The sequence below is a fragment of the Cervus canadensis genome, chromosome 16, assembly GCF_019320065.1.
Source record: "Cervus canadensis isolate Bull #8, Minnesota chromosome 16, ASM1932006v1, whole genome shotgun sequence".
Classification (NCBI taxonomy): Eukaryota; Metazoa; Chordata; class Mammalia; order Artiodactyla; family Cervidae; genus Cervus; species Cervus canadensis.
In genome coordinates this window covers 3,553,197-3,575,031 of record NC_057401.1, presented here as the reverse complement: position 1 = coordinate 3,575,031, position 21,835 = coordinate 3,553,197, and the positions used below count along the sequence as shown (strand labels likewise).

At 50.5% G+C, this 21,835-nt stretch overlaps 1 protein-coding gene across 3 annotated transcripts in view; it reads left to right on the top strand.

Moving 5' to 3' along the window:
• The window catches only part of STK10 (serine/threonine kinase 10), a 140,461-nt gene that overhangs the window by 96,710 nt on the left and 21,916 nt on the right, over positions 1–21,835 (top strand). For all 3 annotated transcript variants that reach the window (XM_043488974.1, XM_043488973.1, XM_043488975.1), the window contains exons 8-12: positions 6,900–7,034; positions 8,785–9,324; positions 11,571–11,701; positions 16,616–16,739; positions 17,153–17,332. In XM_043488974.1, the coding sequence (XP_043344909.1) occupies positions 6,900–7,034; positions 8,785–9,324; positions 11,571–11,701; positions 16,616–16,739; positions 17,153–17,332 (1,110 nt within the window). The remainder of the gene's footprint in view (positions 1–6,899; positions 7,035–8,784; positions 9,325–11,570; positions 11,702–16,615; positions 16,740–17,152; positions 17,333–21,835) is intronic.

The window sequence follows — 21,835 nt, the reverse complement described above, 5'->3', positions numbered from 1 at the left end:
CTGTGAGCACTCACCTCCTGGCCTTGTACATCCGGCCTCCAGGACACTGCCAGGAAGAGGCCAGCTGTCTCTCATCCCCCATGGCAGCCCAGGAACCTCAGCCTGGGCCAGGAATTTCCTTTCCATAGTTGGGGGAAAAAACCTTCCTGCCCAAGGACTCTTTGCTAAGACAGAAGGGTTGCAAAAGAAAAGAGAGATCCCTCCGCACAAATAAAGCTCCTTACAGAGCTTCGGCTACCATCAGCTTTCTCCATGTGCCTGTTTATCTCTTGAGTTAGGGAGGGTGGGACATTGTTACCCCCGTAGGAGAGGTCCCAAGGCTCAGGGAACGGAGCTGGCCTACCGAGGTCACCTGGCTTTGAGTGGCCAGATGTGAGCCCAGATCTCAACTTGCCAGCGCCCCCTCCAGAGCTGGTCACGCCCCCGCCTCAGCCCTTGCCTCACTGCTGGTTCCTCCTGGCCCTCAGCGTTCCCCACATCCTGCCTTCAGCCAACTGACATATGCTCCTGCTGGCTTGTAGTCCATTCATTCGCTTTCCTCGATGTTAGTTGGGACCGTTATCACTTGGTGGTACCCCAGGCTCTGAAATCAGGCTCATCCGCCAGGAATCTGAGTGGTCCTCACCCTGAGCCTCAGTTTCCTCCTCTGCAGGAGGTGGGTCATGCTCACATCACAGAAGTGTGTGCGTGGATGCAGGTCTGTAAACCCCTGACATCTGGAGCATCCTTCATGCACAGTACACACTTGTCGAATTTGCTCTTAGACCTGCTCCACTCTAGCCCAGGGTTCTTTTCAAGGTTGTTGGCACCTCTGGACATCATGGTCAGCTCAGGCCTCAGGGCTGGTTTTGCTGGACCCAGCAGCAGTTGCAGGTGACTACTCCTTGTTAGTACCTGACGTCAGGTCTCCACGCCCTCTTGGTTTCCTTCCTTCTCATTGGTCACTAGCCTGTCTCCTTTGCCTGTTCCTCGTTCTCCAGCTGATTCACATGAGGTTTGCCAGGGCCTTTTCCTCCATCTCCATCACCTCAATGGGCTCACCTAGTTTGCCACGGCTCCTGCATTTCTGCCTGCAGCCCAGACTGCCCTGCCCAACCCCGAACCCTTGTGTCCAACTGTTTACCCTCCACCCCACTTAGTATTCTCTACCTGCCTTAGGTGTCCACAGGCATCTCAAACTTAACAAGTCCGCCACTGATCTTTCCTCAAATATGCTCTGGCAATGATTTTCCCATCCCAGTTGATGGCAGCCCCACCTTGCCAGCAGTCAGGCCCCAAACCTTGCAGTCATCTTCTCAGATGGATTACCCTGTCTTTCTTACATACTCTGTGTCCACTCTATCAAGGAGTCCCATCATCCCTGCCTCTGAACCTGCCCAGAATCCAGCCACTTCTCACCATCTCCATTGTAGCCGAGGGAAAAACACAAGTCAGCTCCTATACCTCCTGAGTCCAAGCCCCTTGAGGCTTCCATCTTACTCAGGATAAAATCCAGAGTCTCAGTGACCTGCAGGGTCCAGCAAGGGCTGCCCATCTCACCTGGATCCCTCACATCTCTCTCACCCACTCACTCTTCCACAGTCAACCAGCCTCCTTGCTGACACTCAGGCACCCTCCTGCCTCAGGGCCTTTGCACTGGCTGTCCGCTGTGCCTGGGCTGCCCTTCCCCTAGACACCTCCATGGTTGACTCTTTCCTTTCTTCAAGTCATTGCTCACATGGCAGCTTCTCAGTGAGGCCTCCCCCAAGTGTTCTATTTAAAACTGCAACCCACCTGCACCCCCCACGTTCCTAATTCTCCTTCCCATGCCCTACTTTTTTTTTTTTGGCTGCATTGGGTCTTAGTTGAGGCACATGGGGTCTTAGTTCCCCAACCAGGAATTGAACCCGTGTCTGCTGCATTGGAAGGCGGATTCTCCATCACTGGACCACCAGGGAAGTCTTCCTGCACCACTTTTAGTTTTTCCATGGCACATACCACTTAGAGTATATAACTCGTTTATCAAGTTTATTGTTGGTCACCCTGACTAGCATGTCAGCTCCCTGGAGACAGCAGGGTTTTTTTTTTCACCAGTGTGCCCCGGTCATCCAGAACAGTGCCTGGTATGGAGCGGGCCTTCGACCGAATATTTGCTAAAATATATTTATTTTTACTTAGTAAACTGTTACGTAACCTTTTTCCCATGCCAGTTTCAATTCTAAATGTTTAACAAATGTTAACTGATTTAATCTCATAATGGCTCTATGAAGTAGGTATTGTTTGGATTGCTGTCAAACAGATGAGAGAGAAACTGAGACACAGGTCACGTCACCTGCCCAAGGTCACACAGCGTGTGAGTGACAGGGCTGCTTTCTGGTTCTGGTTCCAAACATGTTCATCTGACCACTCTAGTAAGCTGCATCTCTGAATGAGTGAAGGAGAGAGAGAAGAGAAGGAAGAAAGTTAGGAGGTGAGGGAAGGAGAATGAAGGAACAATACTGACATCTGAAACCTTGGACGTATTATTGGGCATTTCTTAAAGCTAGTCCTGGAGTATGGGATACCCCGGCTGGCAGTTTCTTTTTTTGTTTTAATTTTCTTTTTTTATTTGGTCACACTGTGTGGCATATGAGATCTTAGTTCCCTGACCAGGCATCTAACCCCTGCTGCCTACATTGAAGGCAGAGTCTTAACCCCTGCATCAGGGAAGTTCCCGGCTGATGACTTTTAAGTACACAGAGGAAAACTAGGCTCAACTTCTTGGAAGGTTGACTGGAGATGGCAGGAGAGTCCTGGCTGGACGCTGGCTGCCAGTCAGTAAGCTCTGCGGCATCATGGAGCTCGCCTCAGAGACAGCATGAAACAGCGGTCCTCGTCCTGAAGGAGCAGGCTGCTGAGGCCCGTCTGATCTGGGTCTTTCTCGGGGGCGCCTGAGCACCTTCCCAGGGACCCTGTGCCCAGACGAGCCTGTCCCCAGGTGGTGCGCAGTGTGCTGGCTGCCGGGGAAGGTCCCACGCCTTCTTGGGCTGCACTTTGTCCCTCGTGGGCCTTGGCAGTTGGAACATCCTTTTAAACACATCCCGGAGGTAACAGCTGAGTCAGTGGGGGAGGTGTCTGTGCCCTGTGTCCAGAGCAGTTTACGGAACAGTCTTCTGGGCCTCATCTGACAGGAGGGCCTGCTCCTCCGCCTGCCAGCCTCGCTTGCCCAGGGACTCCAGGCGCTTGGGGTCCAGGGGAGTGGCCCTGCTCACCTGCCCCTCCTCAGAAGCCTTCTTTCCCACGGTCCCCCCTCCACTTCCTAAAGACCCCAGGGTACTCAAGGGAGGCCATGGAGCAGATGTTCAGCCTCAAGAAAGCACAGCTTCTGGCCAAGCTGAAGAACCACTAATTTGGTCAATATGTGATGTGGCTTGATGAAAACCTGGTATTTCCAGAAGTCTGTGTCGGCATTATTTGTTTGTGCCGCATCTGCTTCAGCCACTGCAGTGAAGTGTCCCGTGGCTTCTTGCTCAAGTTCACATGTGTGAGGTTGTGCAATGTGAAGCTTGGGAACATTTGGGATCTGATTCTCATCCTCAGTTCTAAAACACATGTGCTCTGTGGGGACGCAGGAGGGAATGGAAATGGCTGGGAGTGCAGACTGGTGCCAACAGGCTTCTCTGATTGTGGTTCTTCTGATGGCGGTGATGATAATAATGGTGGTAGGGATGCTGATGGTGGTGATGATGACAGTGGTGTTAGTAGTCATGCTGGTGGTGGTGGTGATGGTGATAGTGGTTATGATGATGGTGGTGGTGGTGGTGGTGATGATGCTGGTGATGGTGGTCGTGATGGTGGTGGTGACGATGGTCGTGATGTCGGTGGTGGTGGTGGTGATGGTGATAGTGGTTATGATGGTGGTGGTAGTGATGGTGATGATGGTGGTGATGGTGATGGTGGTGATGGTGGTGATGGTGGTGGTAGTGATGGTGGTGGTGATGGTGGTGATGGTGGTGGTAGTGATGGTGGTGGTGATGGTGGTGATGGTGGTGGTGGTGGTGGTGGTGGTGGTGATGGTGATGCTGGTGATGAGGATGATGGTAAAGGTGATGATTATGCAGATGAGTTTTCGAGCCATATTTTGAGTTCTCACTACAATGCTTAGAACATCCATACTATTGGGTACGGATGAGCAAGCTAAGGCTCAAAGAGGTTGAGTGACTTGTCTGAGTTGTTGGAAGTGGGATTTTAGCCCAGGCAGCCTGGTCTCAAGTGTAGAGCCTGCAATGTTCACTGCTATACTCTCCTGCTTCCCACAGTTAGTACATTCTTACTAACATCCAGTTCAAGACCTTTCAGAGCCACTTGGCTGCCGGAGTGGCAGCTCTGAAGGGCCCCTGTTTATAGCACTGCTTTGCTGCAGCCTTTGTACTCACTTATGCTCCTGCCTGGAATTCTCTGTGCCCAGATCTTGCCTTGGTCCGCCCCTTTATGTCCCCTCAGGTCTCAACTTGACTGTCCCCTGCCAAGGAGGCCCCTCTGACCTAAGCAAACTCCTCCCCCCTCCAGCACCCCCAGCCCGTGTTCCTCCAGCCTCGTGCTGTCCTCTCACCTGATCTGAGAAATATTCTTGTCATTTGGTAACACGCCCATCGTCTTTCCCGAGGCCGAGGGCCTTGCCTGTCTGCTTGTTTGGCCTTATTTCAGCACCTGGCACGTTGCTGGCCTCAATACTGAGGTGTGAATTGACGAATGAAGAGGGGAGTGGGAGAGAAGTACGAGAAATGCAGTCCTTCACGCCTTTCCTAGTTGGTACTAACTCGAGGAAGCCCAGCTGGTTTAGGGCGGTCTGAACGACAGCTCTCTAACAGGGGTGAGCTGCATTGCTTTCTGGCGTGCAGGCTCAGGTGCCCAGGTGAACCGGTATTGCTTCTGGCCTTTCACAAATGAACTAAACAGATAAGAACAAATAAGCAGATAAGAATGATCTTCAGTGGACCTCTCTGTTGTGAATGTGTTTTCAAGGTGCTAGACAATTTATTCTCTTTAGCCGTTTAGATACTACCCTACAATCCTGTTCACATTGTTCCTCCACTGATAAATTCTCTGACAGTAAAAACACCGAATTTCATTGGAACCTTCCTGCAAATTTCAAATGAGCAAATTCTAATTTAATGACCACCCGTAACATGCCTTTCTTTTTTAAAAAAAAAAAAAATTATTTGTTTGGCTGTGCTGGGCCTTTAGTTGTGTTATGTGGAATCTAGTTCCCTGACTGGGGGTCGAACCTGGCCCCCTGCTTTGGGAGAGTGGAGGCTTAGCCAGGGACCACCAGGAGCCAGTGTGCCTTTCTAAGCGGCCCTGGGTGAGCGTGGGGAATGGAGGAATCCCACACCCCTTTCCCCACCCTGATGCAGGGCAGACTTGCAGTAGGGAAATCTGCAAGCTCGTTTACCATCTACTGAGGCCTTAAAAGCTTGGGTGTATTCCAAGGACCATGAAATAACTTTCACTTTTTAGAGATGTGACATTTCTGTAAATGCCTCAGAATACAACATATACTGCTTGGCCTCAAGATTTTGCAAACACCCAAAACCTATACAAGCATTTTCATAGCAGCTTTATTAAAACATAAGTGTCCATCAGCTGCAGAAAGAATAAACAGCTGTGCCATTGTCACGTGATAGAATACTGCACAGTAATCAAAAAGGAACAACTGGACTTCCCTGGAAGTCATTCCAGTGGTTAAGAATCCTTGCTTCCATTGCAGGGGGAATGAGTTTGATCCCTGGTTGGAGAACTAAGATCCTGCATACCACGTGGTGTGGCCACAAAATTTTAAAAAATAAATAAAAATAAGTTTTTAAAAAGTTAAAAAAGGAACAGTTTACTGACATGCAACAAGGTAGGGGGATCTCACAGTCTCAGCTTAGTTGTATTGAGTGAAGAAAGCCAACACAAAAGACTACATATTTTGGGATTCTGTTCAGATGGAGTTAAATAACAATCAAAACTAGTCTAAGGGCAATGGGTTTGACTGCTCAGGGCGACGGGGACCTTCCTGAAGTGCTGGAAATATTCTGTGTCTTGAGCTGGGTGGTGGTTATACTGAGTCTGTATATATGGAAAAAGTCACTGAGCTTAATGATTTGTGAACTTTTCTGTGTGTAATTCCTCAATAAAGTATATGTGTGTATATGTATGTACACACTATATTTTATACTGTATGTACACACTATATTTTATATATTATACTATGTATGTACATACTAGATATTATACTGGGTTTCTTGCATTGCCGGCAGTCTCCTGCATTGCAGGCAATTCTTTACTGACTGAGCCACCAGGGAAGCCAATATTTTTAAAACTGCATCTTTAAAATCTTTTTAAGAAGTAAATTAACAGGAAATTCCCTGTGGCCCAGTGGTTAAGATTCCATGCATTCACTGCTGAGGGCCCAGGTCAGTCCCAAGTCAGGGAACTGAGATCCCACAAGCCACATGGCATGGCCAAAAAAATAAAAATAAAAAATAAATAAACAAATACACAAGTAACCCTCCTGAAGCATTGTTTTTTGCTCCCACTTTGGGCTAAGCTCCTGTCTGTGCTTGATCTCATGTATGATCTCATGGCATGATCTCATGCCATCCCTGTGGGTTTGGTATAATTTTCTCCGTGCAGAGGTGAGGAGCCCGCAGCTCAGAGAGGGAAAGGGACCTGCTCACGGTCACACAAGTAGTGAGCAGCAGAGATGGCATTTGCCCTCCTTCACCACACACAGGACTTTCTGAGCTGCCTCTGGGTTCGAGTTCGCATTTCCCTGAGGGATGCTGCCAGCCTTCTCTGCCTGGGGGATCGCCTCCCCCAGCCTTGGCTGCCCCTCTTCACCACCCCTGCCCTCGCCCACTGTGATTCTCACCCAGCTGTCTTGCTCCTCTCAGCATCCCTTCGTCAGCAGCGTCACCAGCAACAAGGCCCTGCGGGAGCTGGTGGCCGAAGCCAAGGCTGAAGTCATGGAGGAGATTGAAGACGGCCGAGATGAGGGGGATGAGGAGGATGCGGTGGAGGCTGCCTCTGTAAGGACATCAGGGGTGCTGGGGAGCACGGGGGAGGGATGGGGTCCCTGCAGCCTCAGCTGGGGCGGAAGGGCACCCAGGAGGCGCAGGAGAGCTTCCTTTCTGTTCTTTCCCAGCTCAGAGGTCACAGGCTCCCACGCCACCGGTTACGTAAGACAGCAGAAAGGCCAGGATGAGGCAGCAGGGTGTGTTGGCCAGATCCTGTAATTTTCAGGGATGACCAGGAATCAGACTTCTCTGTGGGATCTTCCAGTTTTTAAAAGTTGGTAGTTGACTCCTTTTGCTCCCAGCCTGCTCCCCGTGTGACTCACGTACAGAATGAGGATGTGTGTAGCACACGGTGGGCTCAATGCACGGAAAGACTGCCCGTGATCAGAGGCAACAGGCTGAGGGGTCCGAGCACCCCAGACCCCGTCTGGCCATCGCGAGTGCCCAGGGGACCCATGTCTTGGCACCCTTGTAACCCATCTGCAGCTTCAGCTCTTGGCTGAGTGTAAATTTAAATTAAAGCAGTTTAAACTTCTATAAAACGTTTGTGTTAGCCACTCAGTCGTGTCCAACTCTGCAACGCTATGGACTGTAGCCCACCAGGCTTCTCTGTCCATGGGGGTTCTCCAGGCAAGGATACTGGAATGGGTTGCCATGCCCTTCTCCAGGGGATCTTCCCAACCCAGGGCCTGAAATCAAGTCTCCTGCACTGCCAGCAGATACTTTGCCCTCTGAGCCACCAGGGAGCCTTAAAGCTAATTTAAATTTTTACAAAACATTTGAGCCAAACAAAACACATCTGTGGGCTGGATTCTGCCCTGAACTACCACTTTTGGATCCGTGGTCTAGTCATTTGGGGACAGCTTCCTCCAGGAGGTGAGACTTACTGTCCAGATGGTGCTGTGGACCTAGCGAGGCTTGTCCAGACCTGTCTGTTGGGGAAGGATGATATAGTACTTCCTCAAGTGTAATTCATTCCTGGGAGGAGCTGGAGCTGGTGTGTGAATCCTGTAACTAACCTATAACACTTAGAGATAAAGGTCAGGACAGTGTCAAGGGGAGGCTGGACACAGGGAGACCCTCCTGGACAAGGGGAGGGTCCCAGGGCTGGGATGTGTCCCACTCTTGACCTGGAAGGTGTCTACATGGGTGCTCACTTTATTCATTAAGAGGAATGTTCATGTTTCATCTGCAGAAATCCTTGTTCTGTTTCACAATAGCAACATTTTCAGTACTTTTACCCCCCAAAAGCTCTAAAAAACAAAAACAAAACATGGAAAACATGGTGGTTAATAGACTGAAATCTAGCCTCTGGATTAGTTTGGCTTGGCCTTTCTGTGACTTTTTAAAAATCTGAGTTAGTTGCCATCTAAAAATTGGGAGATGGCATGTGAAACTCCAGGTTCCAGCTGGTCTTGAAAAGTTTGAAGGTCTGGGCTTAGGGGACCTATTTTTCCCAGGCTGTCATGATTGACTAGAGCATAGTAGCTGCTACCCCCTTTAGACAGGGCTCGAGCTGTCTAGCTGGCCGCAGTTGCCTCCACTCCTAGGAGGAATACCTGTTCCTGAAAGCAAGTGGTAATTTTATTGTTGGTTGGGCAGCAGGGAGTGGGGAGGCCTGTGGCTCACTAGCAGGGTACCTATGAGGCCTCCCTGGCCCTCTTCCAAACCTTGTGGGTATCTGACTGTCCAGACTCACTGCGTCTCTGACTCTTGCCTCAGACACATAGGACCGTGGCCTTGACTGTCTGGTTTTTCCTAGCCTCTGGGGAACCACACTCGAGACTCCTCCGAGGTGAGTCAGCTGAGCCTCGATGCGGACAAACTTCTCAAAGAATCACCTTTTACCACGCCACCTCCCAGCCAGCCTAAGGACGATGTGAATGGGCCCAGCGAACCTGCTGGGGATGGGGCCCTCCCCACCAGCCCCCCGGATGTGGCCCCTGGAAATGAGAACGGCCCAGCGGTGCCCGTGCCCCTTCGGAAGTTCCGACCGGTGTCCATGGGAGCCAGAATTCAGGTGTCCGAGGAGCAGCCAGCTGCTGACCAGAGTGGAGACCTCAGTCCAGCGGCCAGCAGGTCCCAGAAAGCCAGCCAGAGCCGTCCCAACAGCAGCGCCCTGGAGACCTTGGGCGGCGAGCTGACCAATGGCAGTCTGGAGCTCCCTGCCCCGGGGTCGCGGAGCCTTGCCAAGAGGGACTCGGATTGTGGCAGCATCTCCACCTCTGGGAGCACGGACTTTGGCACCTCCCTGTCAGCAGACCTGTCCGTGAACAAGGAGTCAGGCTGTCTGTCCATCAAGGTAACCGCACCTCTTGTGCGCGGGCTCGGGGCAGGCGTTCTGCAGAAGTGTTGCTGCTCAGTGTTGGGTTGTGAGAGCGTCCAGTGGCTGCCTTGCATTTTAAGTGGTTCATGAGATTTCTCTTTCTTAGGAGCTCTTTGAGTCACTGTTTAATCCTCCAAATATCTTGAGTTCAGTCTGGGGTTAAGTCGTGTCAGGCAGTAGGTTTGGGTTTTAATTTCAGTTTGGGGTTCTGTTTAAATTGGGTTTGGTTAAAGGCCTTGGTCAAATTAGGGAGAGAGGATTCTAGAAGTGAAAGCTCTCTGACTTGTGGATCAGCTATGCAGTCCATTTGCTGATGGATTCAGCGAAAGGGAGTGGGCTCGTGGCTGTTCCGAGGGGGAGCAGCACTGTGAGTGACCCGGGCCACTGCGCTTGAGAGCTCAACGTGAGGCCCTCACTGCAGAGTGCTTCAAAGGAACCATATCGCCGAGTCCAGCCCAGCAAGCAGAGGCTCAGGTGGGAGGTGGGGAGCTGGTCAGACCCCAGACTCTGCACTCTGAATCCCGCGTGTCACGGCGTCCTGATGGTGGGTGCTGTGGCCTCTTTGTCCTCAGGAAGGCCTGACCTTCCCCGGCCCGCTCCCACAAATCATGAGATGTTCGTGAACTCACCTTTGGTCACCTGATTGGCCACCCCAAGAACCTCACCCTCAACTAAGGCTGAAGTTAGGAAATGTTTTGTAACCTTTTGTTTGAAAACCACACAGCACAGACTCAAAAATATTGGCCAAATGAAAGAAGGGAAAAGGAGAAGCACCCAACTATTGCAGTTAGCTTTGGGAACAGAAAGAAAGCGCATTTCTTTTTTTCTTTTTGGGGGGTGGGGTGGAGTGGGGGAGAGAAATCACACCAAAAAATTGAATAGATTAGATCATATTACATTTAAAGCTAGTACATTAAGAACAAGCACAAAACTAAGAGCTAATTTTTTAAAGTGAGAAAATCAGACAAATAGAACAGGGCGAGCAGAGAGGGCAGCAGCTTTTAGGCGTAAGAAGCATTGGGGCCCTTAGGACAGGGTTGCTGTCCCTTCCCTTCTTGAAAAGACACTAAGGGTTAGAAAAAAAAGATAATTTTTTTTTTTTTTAAATCTGATCCACCTCACCTCTCCTCAAGGGTGTTGAGAGCATCCCTTTACTGGTGAGCTGGCAGTGAGTCAGGGAACACAGCTGCTTTGATAAGAGCGCCTGGCTGCGTCAGCGCCCTTGGCTTCACGGGGAGTCTCTTACCCCCTTGCAGGGCCCTGTGACTGGGACCCCAGGCCTTTCTCCCTCGCCACCTCCGGCTAGCCTGTTCCTGGTTGCTGGTCTGACTCATCCTGAGTCCTGGTGCCCAGGAGGGGCTGCCGTAGGGAGATGCTAGAAAGGCCAGGCTGGGCTCCACCAGGAGGGGCCTCGGAAGCTAGGGGAGGAGTTGGAGAAGGAGATGCCATGAAGACTCCAGTGCAGATCCATAGGCTCACCCCAGTCAGGATGGAGACCGTTCAAAGAGTATTTAAATGCCTCCAGGAGTTCTGGCAGCACTGTGTACGCGATCACAGGCGAGGGGCATGATTATTCACAGGAAAAGGTAAAGACAAAGATATGAGTAATTTCATGGTGGCTCCAGAGGGGTGTGGCCTTCTGTGGAGCTCAGGTCAGGTTAGGTTTGGCTGCCAACATAGTTCTGAACTCTGGTTTTCCAGGCTCCTTGGATTTTGGCATTGAAGATAAGAGAGGAGTGGTCTGCAATAGTAACTGTCAGAAATAAATACCAAGTGTTGAACCCTTCTCATGACCCAAGTGCTATTGAATTCCATCCGCCCCTGCTTCATTGCATCTTCAGAACAAGCCTGGGAGGCAAGCAATGCTGCTCGTCTCCTCTGACAGGTAGAGGAAGCTGAGGCTTGGGCAGCACAAGGGGCTTGCCCAGGGTCACAGGGCCAGTAGGTGTAGAAGGAGAGTCGGAACCCAGTTTGCTTGGATGCTGCGACCTGTGCGTGAGAGGGTGCCGGCAGTCAGCAGGCAGGGGCTGGGCAGTGTCCGAAGGGTGAGGTCAGGGAGAGGAGGGGGCCTAACCTCACAGACTCAGGCCTCCAGGTTGAGAAGCTTGAGGCAAGCGGGGGACCACGGACAGTCACCTGCATCCTGGTCGGGGCTGAGACTGGGCCACCCATGGATTCATGGCTGTAATACTGAGCTTTGCCTAATGATCTTCCCTGGCCAGGACTCAAGGCTGCACAATAAGACCCTGAAGAGGACACGCAAGTTTGTGGTGGACGGCGTGGAGGTGAGCATTACCACCTCCAAGATCATCAGCGAGGATGAGAAGAAGGATGAGGAGATGCGATTCCTCAGGTGAGGCTGGGAGGGGCTGCTGATGCCCGTAACAAGGCAGGGATGAGATGGTAGATGTGGGTCTTTCTGGTGCAAGATCTGTCTGTCTGAGACTTCCCTGGCAGCCCAGTGTTTCGGACTCTGTGCTCCAACTGTAGGCGGCACAGATTCAATCCATGGTCAGGGAACTAAGATCTCACCTGCTATGCTGCCAAAAAAAGAGCTGTCTGTCTGTCTACAGCATTAAGTGTGGAATCAGGGACACTAAAAGAATCTGGCTTTGCCTGAGACCCTGTATTCCCTAACTCACTTCCCTCCTCCATATACTCACCCACCTCTTCATCCACTTCCCTCCCCCTCCACTTACATGTCCACTCATCAGCCCATCCCTCTACCCACTTACTCATTCATCCATCCATCTACACACCCATTCCTCTATCCTGTAGCCCATCCTTCTAGTCGCCCACCCACCCATCACCTACGCACCCACTCAGCTCCCTATCCACGCACTCCTCCAGCCTCCCCTCCAGCTAGCCAGCCATCCTTTCACCGACATATCCACACCCCCTCCCCAGGTAGGGGGACACACGGATGACCCAGATAATGGAGGCTGTGGCTGGGGTAGAACCCTCATGGGCCAGCAAACAGCATTCAAGATAATTCCCAACCATAGTACATGCTGTGAAGGGAATAATGGCTGATGGGAGAGTGGCCACTGGGCTAGGGGTGGGGGCCTTGCCTGGCGGGAAATCCCTGAGCAGAGCAGCGGGTTCAGAGGAGCCGGCCAGTGGCAGAGCCGGGAGAGCGTGGCAGGAACTGCTAAGCCCAGGCTTGTTCAGGGACCTGAGAGGGCGGAGCTGGAGGGAGAGGGTGCGGAGTCGTTCCCAGGGCCCACAGGGTCCAGGTCACGTCAGTCCGCGGGCAGGGGTGGAGAAACGTAGATTTCATCCCCAGTGGGGGGACTGATGCTGAAGCGCCGATACTTTGGCCACCTGATGCAAAGAGCTGACTCATTGGAAAAGATCCTGATGCTGGGAAAGATTGAGGGCAAGAGGAGAAGGGGACAACAGAGGATGAGATGGTTGGATGGCATCACCGACTCAATGGACGAGTTTGAGCAAACTCCAGAAAATGGTTAAGGACAGGGAAGCCTGGCGTGCTGCAGTCCATGGGGTTGTAAAGAGTCGGATACGACTTAGCGATTCAACAACAACAAAAACAACTGGAATGAAGCATCTGGAGAGTGACGAGCTGTGATGTCCCTTCTAAAAGCCAGCCCTGCTGTCATCCGAGTCTGGGCCACCCAGCCCTGCTGTCATCCAGTCCTGGGGCAGGACTAAAGCAGGGATCCAGGGAGACCCTGGCCGGGACAGTGGCCAGACAGAGGGCGGGTGTGGCGGGACAGCTTGGGTTCAGCCTGCATTCTGGAGGCAAAGCTGGAGATGGGAGGGGTTGGTGTGGGCAGGAGGGTGTGAGGCAGAGCTGTTTGCACTGAGTCATCTTTGCAATCTTAAGGCACTCAGGCGCCCTGACAGCCCTCCCCAGGGAGACCCTACTTCAGCCGTTCTGTAGATGAGGAAACGGCGTTTCTTGGTGGGAACTTACTTGCCTCAGGTCACCCAGTGAGATCTGTCTGTGAGAAGTCTACCAGCTTCCACTGGACCAGGAAGCTTTCTGGGGGGCTTCCCGGGGATGGAGGTGGGGGCTTAGCAGCTAGAGAGGGAGGCCCCAGAGCCACGAAGCTGCCTTGAGGCCAGGGCTTTGCTGGAACAATTTATGACTGGCTTGGAGGACACCTCTGAAACATCAAACACATTCTTATCTTAAGAAAAGCACAGACATTCCGAAGCCAAAGAGGAGGAGTTTTGGATGCCTAGGGGCACGTTTCCCCTCTCGAAGCCAGGGGGATGACAGGCGGACTTTTCACTGCTGAGGTTACTTGTTGTTCAGTCGCTCCGTCGTGTCCGACTCTTTGCGACCCCATGGACTGCAGCACGCCAGGCTTCCCTGTCTTTCGCTATCTCTCGGAGTTTGCTCAAATTCGTGTCTATTGAGTCAGTGATGCCATGTAATCATCTCATCCTCTGCTACCCCCTCCTCCTTTTGCCTTCAATCTTTCGCAGCATCAGTTTTTCCAATAAGTCAGCTGTTTGCATCAGGTGGCCTCCTCTGTGTGTGCTGGGGAGGCTCGGGGCCAGGGGAGGGGTGGTCGTGGTTGCTTTCGGCTGAAAACACTGCCTTCTGTTCTCATGGTCACTGCTCGGGCTTCCACGCTCAGGGGCTGGATTTCCTTTCTGTCCTCTCCCCTCTGGGCAGTTCGGGTTTCTGGGGTTGAAATTCCAACTCCACCGCACCCCATCTGAAAGTGACCCTGAGGCGGGACCCCCGCCTCCCTCCTCAGCAGAGGAGCGGGTGCCGCCCAGCTTTCAAAGGTGAGTTTTGCCGAGGTGGAGAAGAGGTGCTCGCAAAGGAGGAGACTTTTCTTGTTTCCCTGCTGTGGTCTGAAGGCCCCGTGAGTCCGGCCGGGCTGCGGGCTGTCAGACTCTGCCGCGTCCCTGGTTGAACCTGGGTCCTAGCACTTCCGGAGGCTTGGGTCCCATGTAGGCTTTGGAACAGGATCACCGAATAGTCACTCGTGCAGGTTGCAGCTGCTGGGTCAGAGTTCTTTCTGGTTTTCCCTGAAGTTCCTGGAGCTGATTCTTTCCTTCTTGAGCCTGTCTTGGCCTGCCTTTCCCTTGTGAGGACGCCGGTGGGTCAGGAGGTCATGTCAGAAGCCGGCTGCTTACACCTTACTCTGCTTGTTTTTTGTCAGTTGCTCTCTGAGCCTTAGTTCCTCTTGTTTCAGGATTTCCATGTCTTTGTTTACGCTCTCAGAAATCGCCTCCTGCCTCCTCTCTTCCCGAAATGCAGAGGCTCCCAGAGACGCCTCCCTACACAGCTGTAAAAAGTGTCTCTGGCTTTTCCCAGAGACTGGGCGGCCTTTGCCTCTTCTTCCTCATTACCATTCGAGAAGTTACCACTTGGGGAGTGGTTGCCATGTGTCGGACAGGCACTGCAGGTATCACCTCGTTTAACCTTAAAGAACCTGTGAGGAAGAGATTATCTCCCCATTTTACAGATGCAGCGGAGAAAGGGCCTGCAAAGCCTGAGCCACTGCCTGAGGGCGCCTGGCTGGAAAGTGAGCTGAGCTAAGATTTGCACGCGGCCTCTCTGACCCCTGGAGCGGGAGGCCTCCCCTCCTGCAGCTGCTGGTGGGCAGTTCCTGGGGAGCTCTGCTGCTCAGAGCCGTGAGGCAGGCCCGCGGTGGGGGTGGCCACGGGGCAGCCTGCAGATGCTGGGCTAGAGCAGAGTACAGGCTGCCAAGCGGTCCCCGTTCCCCGCCAGGAGGCCCGAGTCTTCTGCCATCATTTTAATTTCTTTTCTGATTATATAAAAGATACATACCAATTTTTAATGGACTTGCTCAGAAAGAAGCGTGGTAGGTGGGCTTTATCCCACAAGTGGGCTTCCCAGGTGACTCAGTAGTAGAGAATCTGCCTGCCAGTGAAGGAAGCGCAGGAGACTCAGGTTCAATCCCCGGGTCAGGAAGATCCCCTGGAGGAGGAAATGGCAACGCACTCCAGTTTTCTTGCTGGGAAAATCCCACGGAGAGAGGAGCCTGGTGGGCTGTAGTCCAGGGGATCGCAAGAAGTCAGACACGACTGAGCGTGCATGCATGCCACCAGTATTGTTCTGTGTGTCACTCACGCACACATTGACAATAAATATGTTCCAAAGTTAAGGTACACTGTGTGGTCTGGGTCAAATTTTTATTGTATTTACATTTTGAATAGGTAATATAATATCATGGTTCAAGACTGAAAAAGGAAAAGAGGGTGAACAGTGAAACATCTCCCTCACTCACTTTTCTGCCAGCCACCCGGCTCCCTTCTTTGTGTTAATATTTTACAGTGTAATCCTTCCAGAAACACTCAGTGTTTAAATAGGAAAGTAAACTTGCACAGGCCCATGTGCACACACATATATGGTCCTTCTTGTTTTTCAACCAGATGGTCAGTAGCATAATAGACCCACTCTTTAATAGCTTGCTTTTTTCATTTAGAGATCAGTCCCTATCTGTTTATAAAGAATTGCTGCATTTTTCATAGATTTTTTCCCCATGTAATTTGATACCTTCTAGAAATTCATTTTTAATGGTTGAATAAAATTATGTCAGACATATTTTATTTAATTAGATCTATATTGACAGACATATAAGTTGTTTCCAATTTTGTACTATTATAAATAGCATTGTTATGAATGGTGGTGGTGGTTTACTCACTGTTGTGTCCGACTCTTGTGACCCCATGGACTATAGCCTGCCAGGGTCCTCTGTCCATGGGATTTTCCTGGCAAGAATATTTGAGTGGGTGAATATCCTTATTCAGTTTTGCTGTATATCTATGAATATCTCTTTAGAATCACTATCCAGAAGTGGAACTATGTCAGAAGCATACCTTACTGACAAATTGTCCTCCAGAAATGTGTTAATTTGTACATATCAGCAATATAGGAAAGTATCAATTTCCCCTATATTCTTACCTATTTAATGAAAATGGTATTTGTTTTTTAATCTGAATTTCATATCCATATAGATGATTTAAATTTTCTTTTTGTCTTTTGTTTTATGTCTGTTCATGCTCTGTGCCACTTTTTAAAATTAGGGTATTCCTGTTTTTCTTATTGATTTGTAAGCACTCTTTATATACTCAGATTATTAATGTGTTGCCTGTCAATCACTGTCAAGTAAAATGTGAGTTCTAAGTTCTCGTCCTGCCTCTGTCCCGGACCATGTGATGCCTCACCATGCCCCCGCCTTCCGTGTCCTTAGCTATGACTTATGTGATCATTGAGGATACTTTCTGACTGGAACGTCCACATCCTTCTACCCTTCAGGCGCCAGGAACTCCGGGAGCTTCGGCTACTCCAGAAAGAAGAACATCGGAATCAAACCCAACTGAGCAGCAAGCATGAGCTGCAGCTGGAGCAAATGCATAAGCGTTTTGAACAAGAAATCAACGTGAGTGTGAGAAGAGATGGGTCCCCAGAGAGCTTCTTGCCTCCTTATTTTCTTTAAGCAGAGGTCACCAAGTGAGGATGGTTGGCCATGGAGAGTAAATCGCAACAGTTTCCCAGTTCCCCTGGTTTCCTGATGTCCTTAGGCACTGACTTGTAAACGCAGTATCGCATGCAGTCACACAGGAGGACCTCTAGAGGGGACGTAACCTTTACTGAGCCCCATGCAACAACGCTGCGAGGCAGATGGTCTGGTCTTTGTTTTGCACCTGAGGAAACTGACTCAGAGAGGTTAGGTGACTTGTCTCAGGTCACACAGTGAGGTAGTAGAGCTGGGATTCAAGCCCAGGTGTGAGCACAGCCTCTGGGCTTTCCCCATCTCCCTCCTAGGTGACTTTCCTTTTCTGCTCTTTCTAGGCCAAGAAGAAGTTCTTTGACATAGAGCTGGAGAACCTGGAGCGTCAGCAAAAGCAACAAGTAGAGAAGATGGAGCAAGACCATGCGGTGCGCCGCCGGGAGGAGGCCAAGCGGATTCGCCTGGAGCAAGAGCGGGACTATGCCAAGTTCCAGGAGCAGCTCAAGCTGATGAAGAGGGAGGTGAATACGTGCTGGGTGGAAGCAGGGCATCCTGGGAGGATGAGGGCCCTCTCAGCTGCAAATGATCAAACCCCAGCTCAAACTCACCTCAGCAATAAAGGGAATTTGGAGGAGCTTACATACCTGAGAAGTGCATGTCCAGGGATGTCTGGATCTGCATCCTCCAGCTGTGCCATCAGGAGCCCCTTCTCCATATTTTGGGCTCTGCCTTCCTCTGCGTGGGCTTGGCTCCAGGCAGGCCCTTGTCTTGTGGCCTCAGGCAACTTCCTCGACATCCCTCCAGCTTAGCAGCCTGAGCTGGAAGAGAGCAGGGAGGAGGGAAGGGATGGCGACTTAGGGGAACTTGAGATGCTGTCACCAGGCGGGGAGCTGAGTGCTGGGTGGGTGCACACACATCCTCCATGCCTGACTCTCCCTTCTCCTAGAAGAGTAGCTCCCTCACTTGGACCCACGTGCCTCTTCTCCCTCTTTCCCCAACAGCTGGAAGGGGAAGTGGCAAAGAGGTAATGGTCCTGAAACAAGGGAAGGGAGGCCTGCCCCGGGGCAGGGCGTCTGAGTCCTAGAGAGCAGCCCGCGCCTCCCCCGTGGAGCCTTGGAGGCTGGGCCAGACTTTCTTTCCTGAACCCTCAGGAGAGAGGATGGGAACGAGGAGGGCAGAACCTGGGACAGGGGGTGCCAAGCCAGGCTGCTCCCGATCTCCAGGTGGGAATGGTAGGAGCAGCTTCTGGGGGTGGCCCATGGTGCTTTTCAGGGCCCGCAGAGCCCAGGGCCCAGACTTGACTGTGTCGGACATGACATGTGGTGAATCCAGGAGGCCTCCAGTGGCTGCCTGTGGGAGTCAGGGCCACTGGCTGTGATGACACAGCTTGCCTAGTCCTAAATCAAGATAAATAATATTCTGATGCAATGTTTTAAAATAGAAATTAGTGTAAAATATTCATCACGGGTTACTCCCTGGAAGTCCAGCGGTGAGACTCTGCAATTTTACTGCCGAGGGCCCAGGTTCAATCCCTGGCTGGAGAACTAAGATCCCACAGCCACATGGCGTGGTCAAAAATAAAAAAAATTCCCGATGAACAGATTATCAGCTATTTAAAATAAAAGCAGGATCCGACAGAGCCAGGATTAGTCTGAGGCGATGAGGCTGAGCCCTCCAAGTATAGGACTTGATCCTGTCTGTATTTGCTATTTTGTTCATGGTTTCTTTGTCATTAATTTTGAGTTTCTAGAATTGTATTTATTCCCCTTTGTGCCTGAGGTGAGTGCCTCCACTTTTTGTTGTTTAGTTACTAAGTCATGTCCGACTCTTTGCAACCCCATGGACTGTAGCACACCAGTCTTCTCTGTCCTCCATGATCTCCCGGAGTTTGTTCAAATTCATGTCCATTGAGTTGGTGATGCCATCCAGCCATCTCATCCTCTATCGTCCCCTTCTCCTCCTGCCTTCAATCTTTCCTAGCATCAGGGTCTTTTCCAGTGAGTCGGCCCTTTGCATCAGGTGGCCAAAGTATTGGACCTTCAGCTTCAGCATCAGTCCTTCCAATGAATATTCGGGACTGATTTCCTTTAGGATTGACTGGTTTGATCTCCTTGCAGTCCAAGGGACTCTCATGAGTCTTCTCCAGCACTGCAGTTCAAAAGCATCAATTCTTCAATGCTCAGCCTTCTTTATGATCTAATTTTCACATCCGTGCATGATTACTGGAAAAACCATAGCTCTAACTATATGAACCTTTGTCAGCAAAGTGATGTCTCTGCTTTTTAACCCACTGTCTAGGTTGTCATAGTTTTCCTTCCAAAGGCCTTGACTTACCCTGGCTCTGAACCTCCTGCTGAGAGATGGGCTTGTGGACAGAGATATGTGGGGGTTGGGGAGGGGAGGGGCTGATACTAAACACTTCCACAGCCCCAGTGCTGGGAACACAGGCTTGGGAGGCAGGCTTGTTTCCAAGTCTTTGGCACTGTGGCTCAAAGCTAACTGCTAGGCTTTGGACAAGCTACAGGCAGACCTTGTTTTATTGCACTTAGCAGGTGTTGTGTTTTCTTTGTACAAATTGAAGGTTTGTGGCAACCCTGCCACGAGCAAGTCTTTCTGTACCATTTTTTCCAACAGCATTTGCTCACTTCCTGTCTGTGTCACATTTTGGTAATGCTTGCATACTTCAGACTTTATAATTATATTTGCCATGGTGATTGGTGGTGGTTATTTTTGCAGAAGGATTACAATTCGCTGAAGGCTGAGATGATGACTAGCATTTTTTAGCAATAAAACATGTTTATGTTATATACAGTTTTTTAAGACATGCTATTACACACTTAACAGACTACAATATATTGTAAATGTAACTTTTCCTATATACTGAGAAACCAGAAAATTCACGGAACTTGCTTCATTGCAATCTTCACCTTATTGTGGTTGTCTGGAACCAAACCAGTGATATTCTGGAGTTACTGCCTGAGTTCTGGCTGTCTTCTGTCACAGTGAGAATTATTCAGGGGCTGTTGTGTTGAGTGCCTACCTGTGTGGCATTGAATGGGGTACCAGGGACACTAATGAACAAAATAGATAGGGTCCCTCAAGGAGTTTGTTAATTTCCAGGGAAGCTAGAGAAACAAAGTACAGTACTAAATAAATAAAACTGTTGCCCGTTACATAGTAATAATTGCTGTGAGAGCAGATAGGCTGGTTAACTAGAGAAGATAAGGAGAGCTCTGCTTTAGAAGGGAAAGCAGGTGATGACAGGATCGCTTGGGAAGCTGTTCGAGATATAGACTAAATGGCAATGCTGGCCTGGCACCAGGCACCTCGTAAGCACTTACTGCACGGTGGCCCCTCCGGTCATGCTTACCATTATCAGTGTTACGTCTAAGGATTCCTGCTGGTGGGACCAGTGAGAGGCTGTGCTTCACGGAACACCCCCAAAGTGTCCCAGGATTCCGTATCCTGCCATGGCCTACTCCATAGTCAGAAGGTCTTCTTTGACTGCAGAGGTCACCTCTGTGCAGGTGAAGCCCAGTAGGAATGGCAGGCTTGGGTAGAGACGGCCTGCCCATGGCCCTTGGATTGGTGGTTAGGCTGCACCAGCAGGGGTGAGGGACGAAAGTGGGAATGGGTAGGACGCCCAGGGGAGCAGACTCTGAAATATCGGTGGGTGCATTAGCCAGCCCAGTGCTGCATCAGAGAAGCCCCCACGTGGATGCTGGCGAGGGGCACCACACAGGTCTGAGTGGACTTACTAAAGAAGAAGTCTCTCTTTCCTTTATTTCTGGCCGTGCTGGGTATTTATCGCTGTGCGTGGGCTTTCTGCAGTTGCAGCGGGTGGGGGCTGCTCTCTGCTGCGGTGCCTGGGCCCGTGTTTGTGGGGGCTGCTCTGGCCTCAGAGCACAGGGTCCAGGTGCGGGGCTCCTGCGGGGTGCCGTGTGGGCTCAGCGGCTGTGGCTCATGGGCTCTCGACTACCGGCTCCATAGTTGTGGCACACGAGCTTATCTTCCCAGACTAGGGATCAAACCTGTGTCCGCTGCATTGGCACGTGGATTCTTTATCACTGGACCTCCAGAGAAGTCCCAGTGTGGACTTTTGTTTAACCAGTTCAGAGCAAGGCAGGGTTCACCCTGTCCATTTCCCTACAACCCACTGATTGTGAGAAAGCTGGTCATGATTTGATCCCAGGCATAGAAAACATACAAAAATAACAGAGGGTAAAACTTGAGATGCCTCCTGGGGCCTCTTTCATGGTTACAGCAGTTATTATGAAATATTTATCATGCTAATGACCTTCCTGCACTTAGGAGGTATGCATATAGGAAAAAATCAGTATTAGTAAGCTAGTTGAATGGGGACATATTTATTCTTCATTGTTGTTTCAAGTAATTAAACCCAGCACTGTGTATGTCTGTGCATAGAAATATAATAAATATATTTTGTGAGGATGGAACTGGTGGTCTGCTTCTCATTGCCCGTACACACAGTACATTTAATATCCGTGAGAAACTCAGTTGACGATTGTAACTTACTTCTTAGATCTCCTAAATGTGAAAACAGACTCAGTCTTAAAGGAAATCTTTCCAGAACTCTGTTTCCTTGCCTTCCTAGGCAAAACTCATTAAACATAATTTAACTACTTCTTAAATAGTTTGGATCTCTATAATACCACAGCATTATACTCCTGGAAGGACCCTGGGAATTTTAATTAAAAGCCAGATAATTTTTTCTGATGAGAGAATGGGAAACAAGTCCAGGGACTGTTCCAAAGATGGGCAGTTGGATCAGAAAGCAGGATATCTGACATTGAGTAGAGAGCCTGTCTTTATAGCCCTCAGTCAGAGTGGTGCTGGTACATCCCTACCCTCAGGGGCTTCTTATGAGTAAGTCCAAGTGCCCCTTTGCCAAGTAACCCCATGTGACTCTACTCTGAATGTTTTTTTGCTTTCTCCCTCCATTGGCAGTGGGGTAACACTTCTTACAGTGTTCAGTGCCTTTAGCATAAAGCTCCAGACCCTTT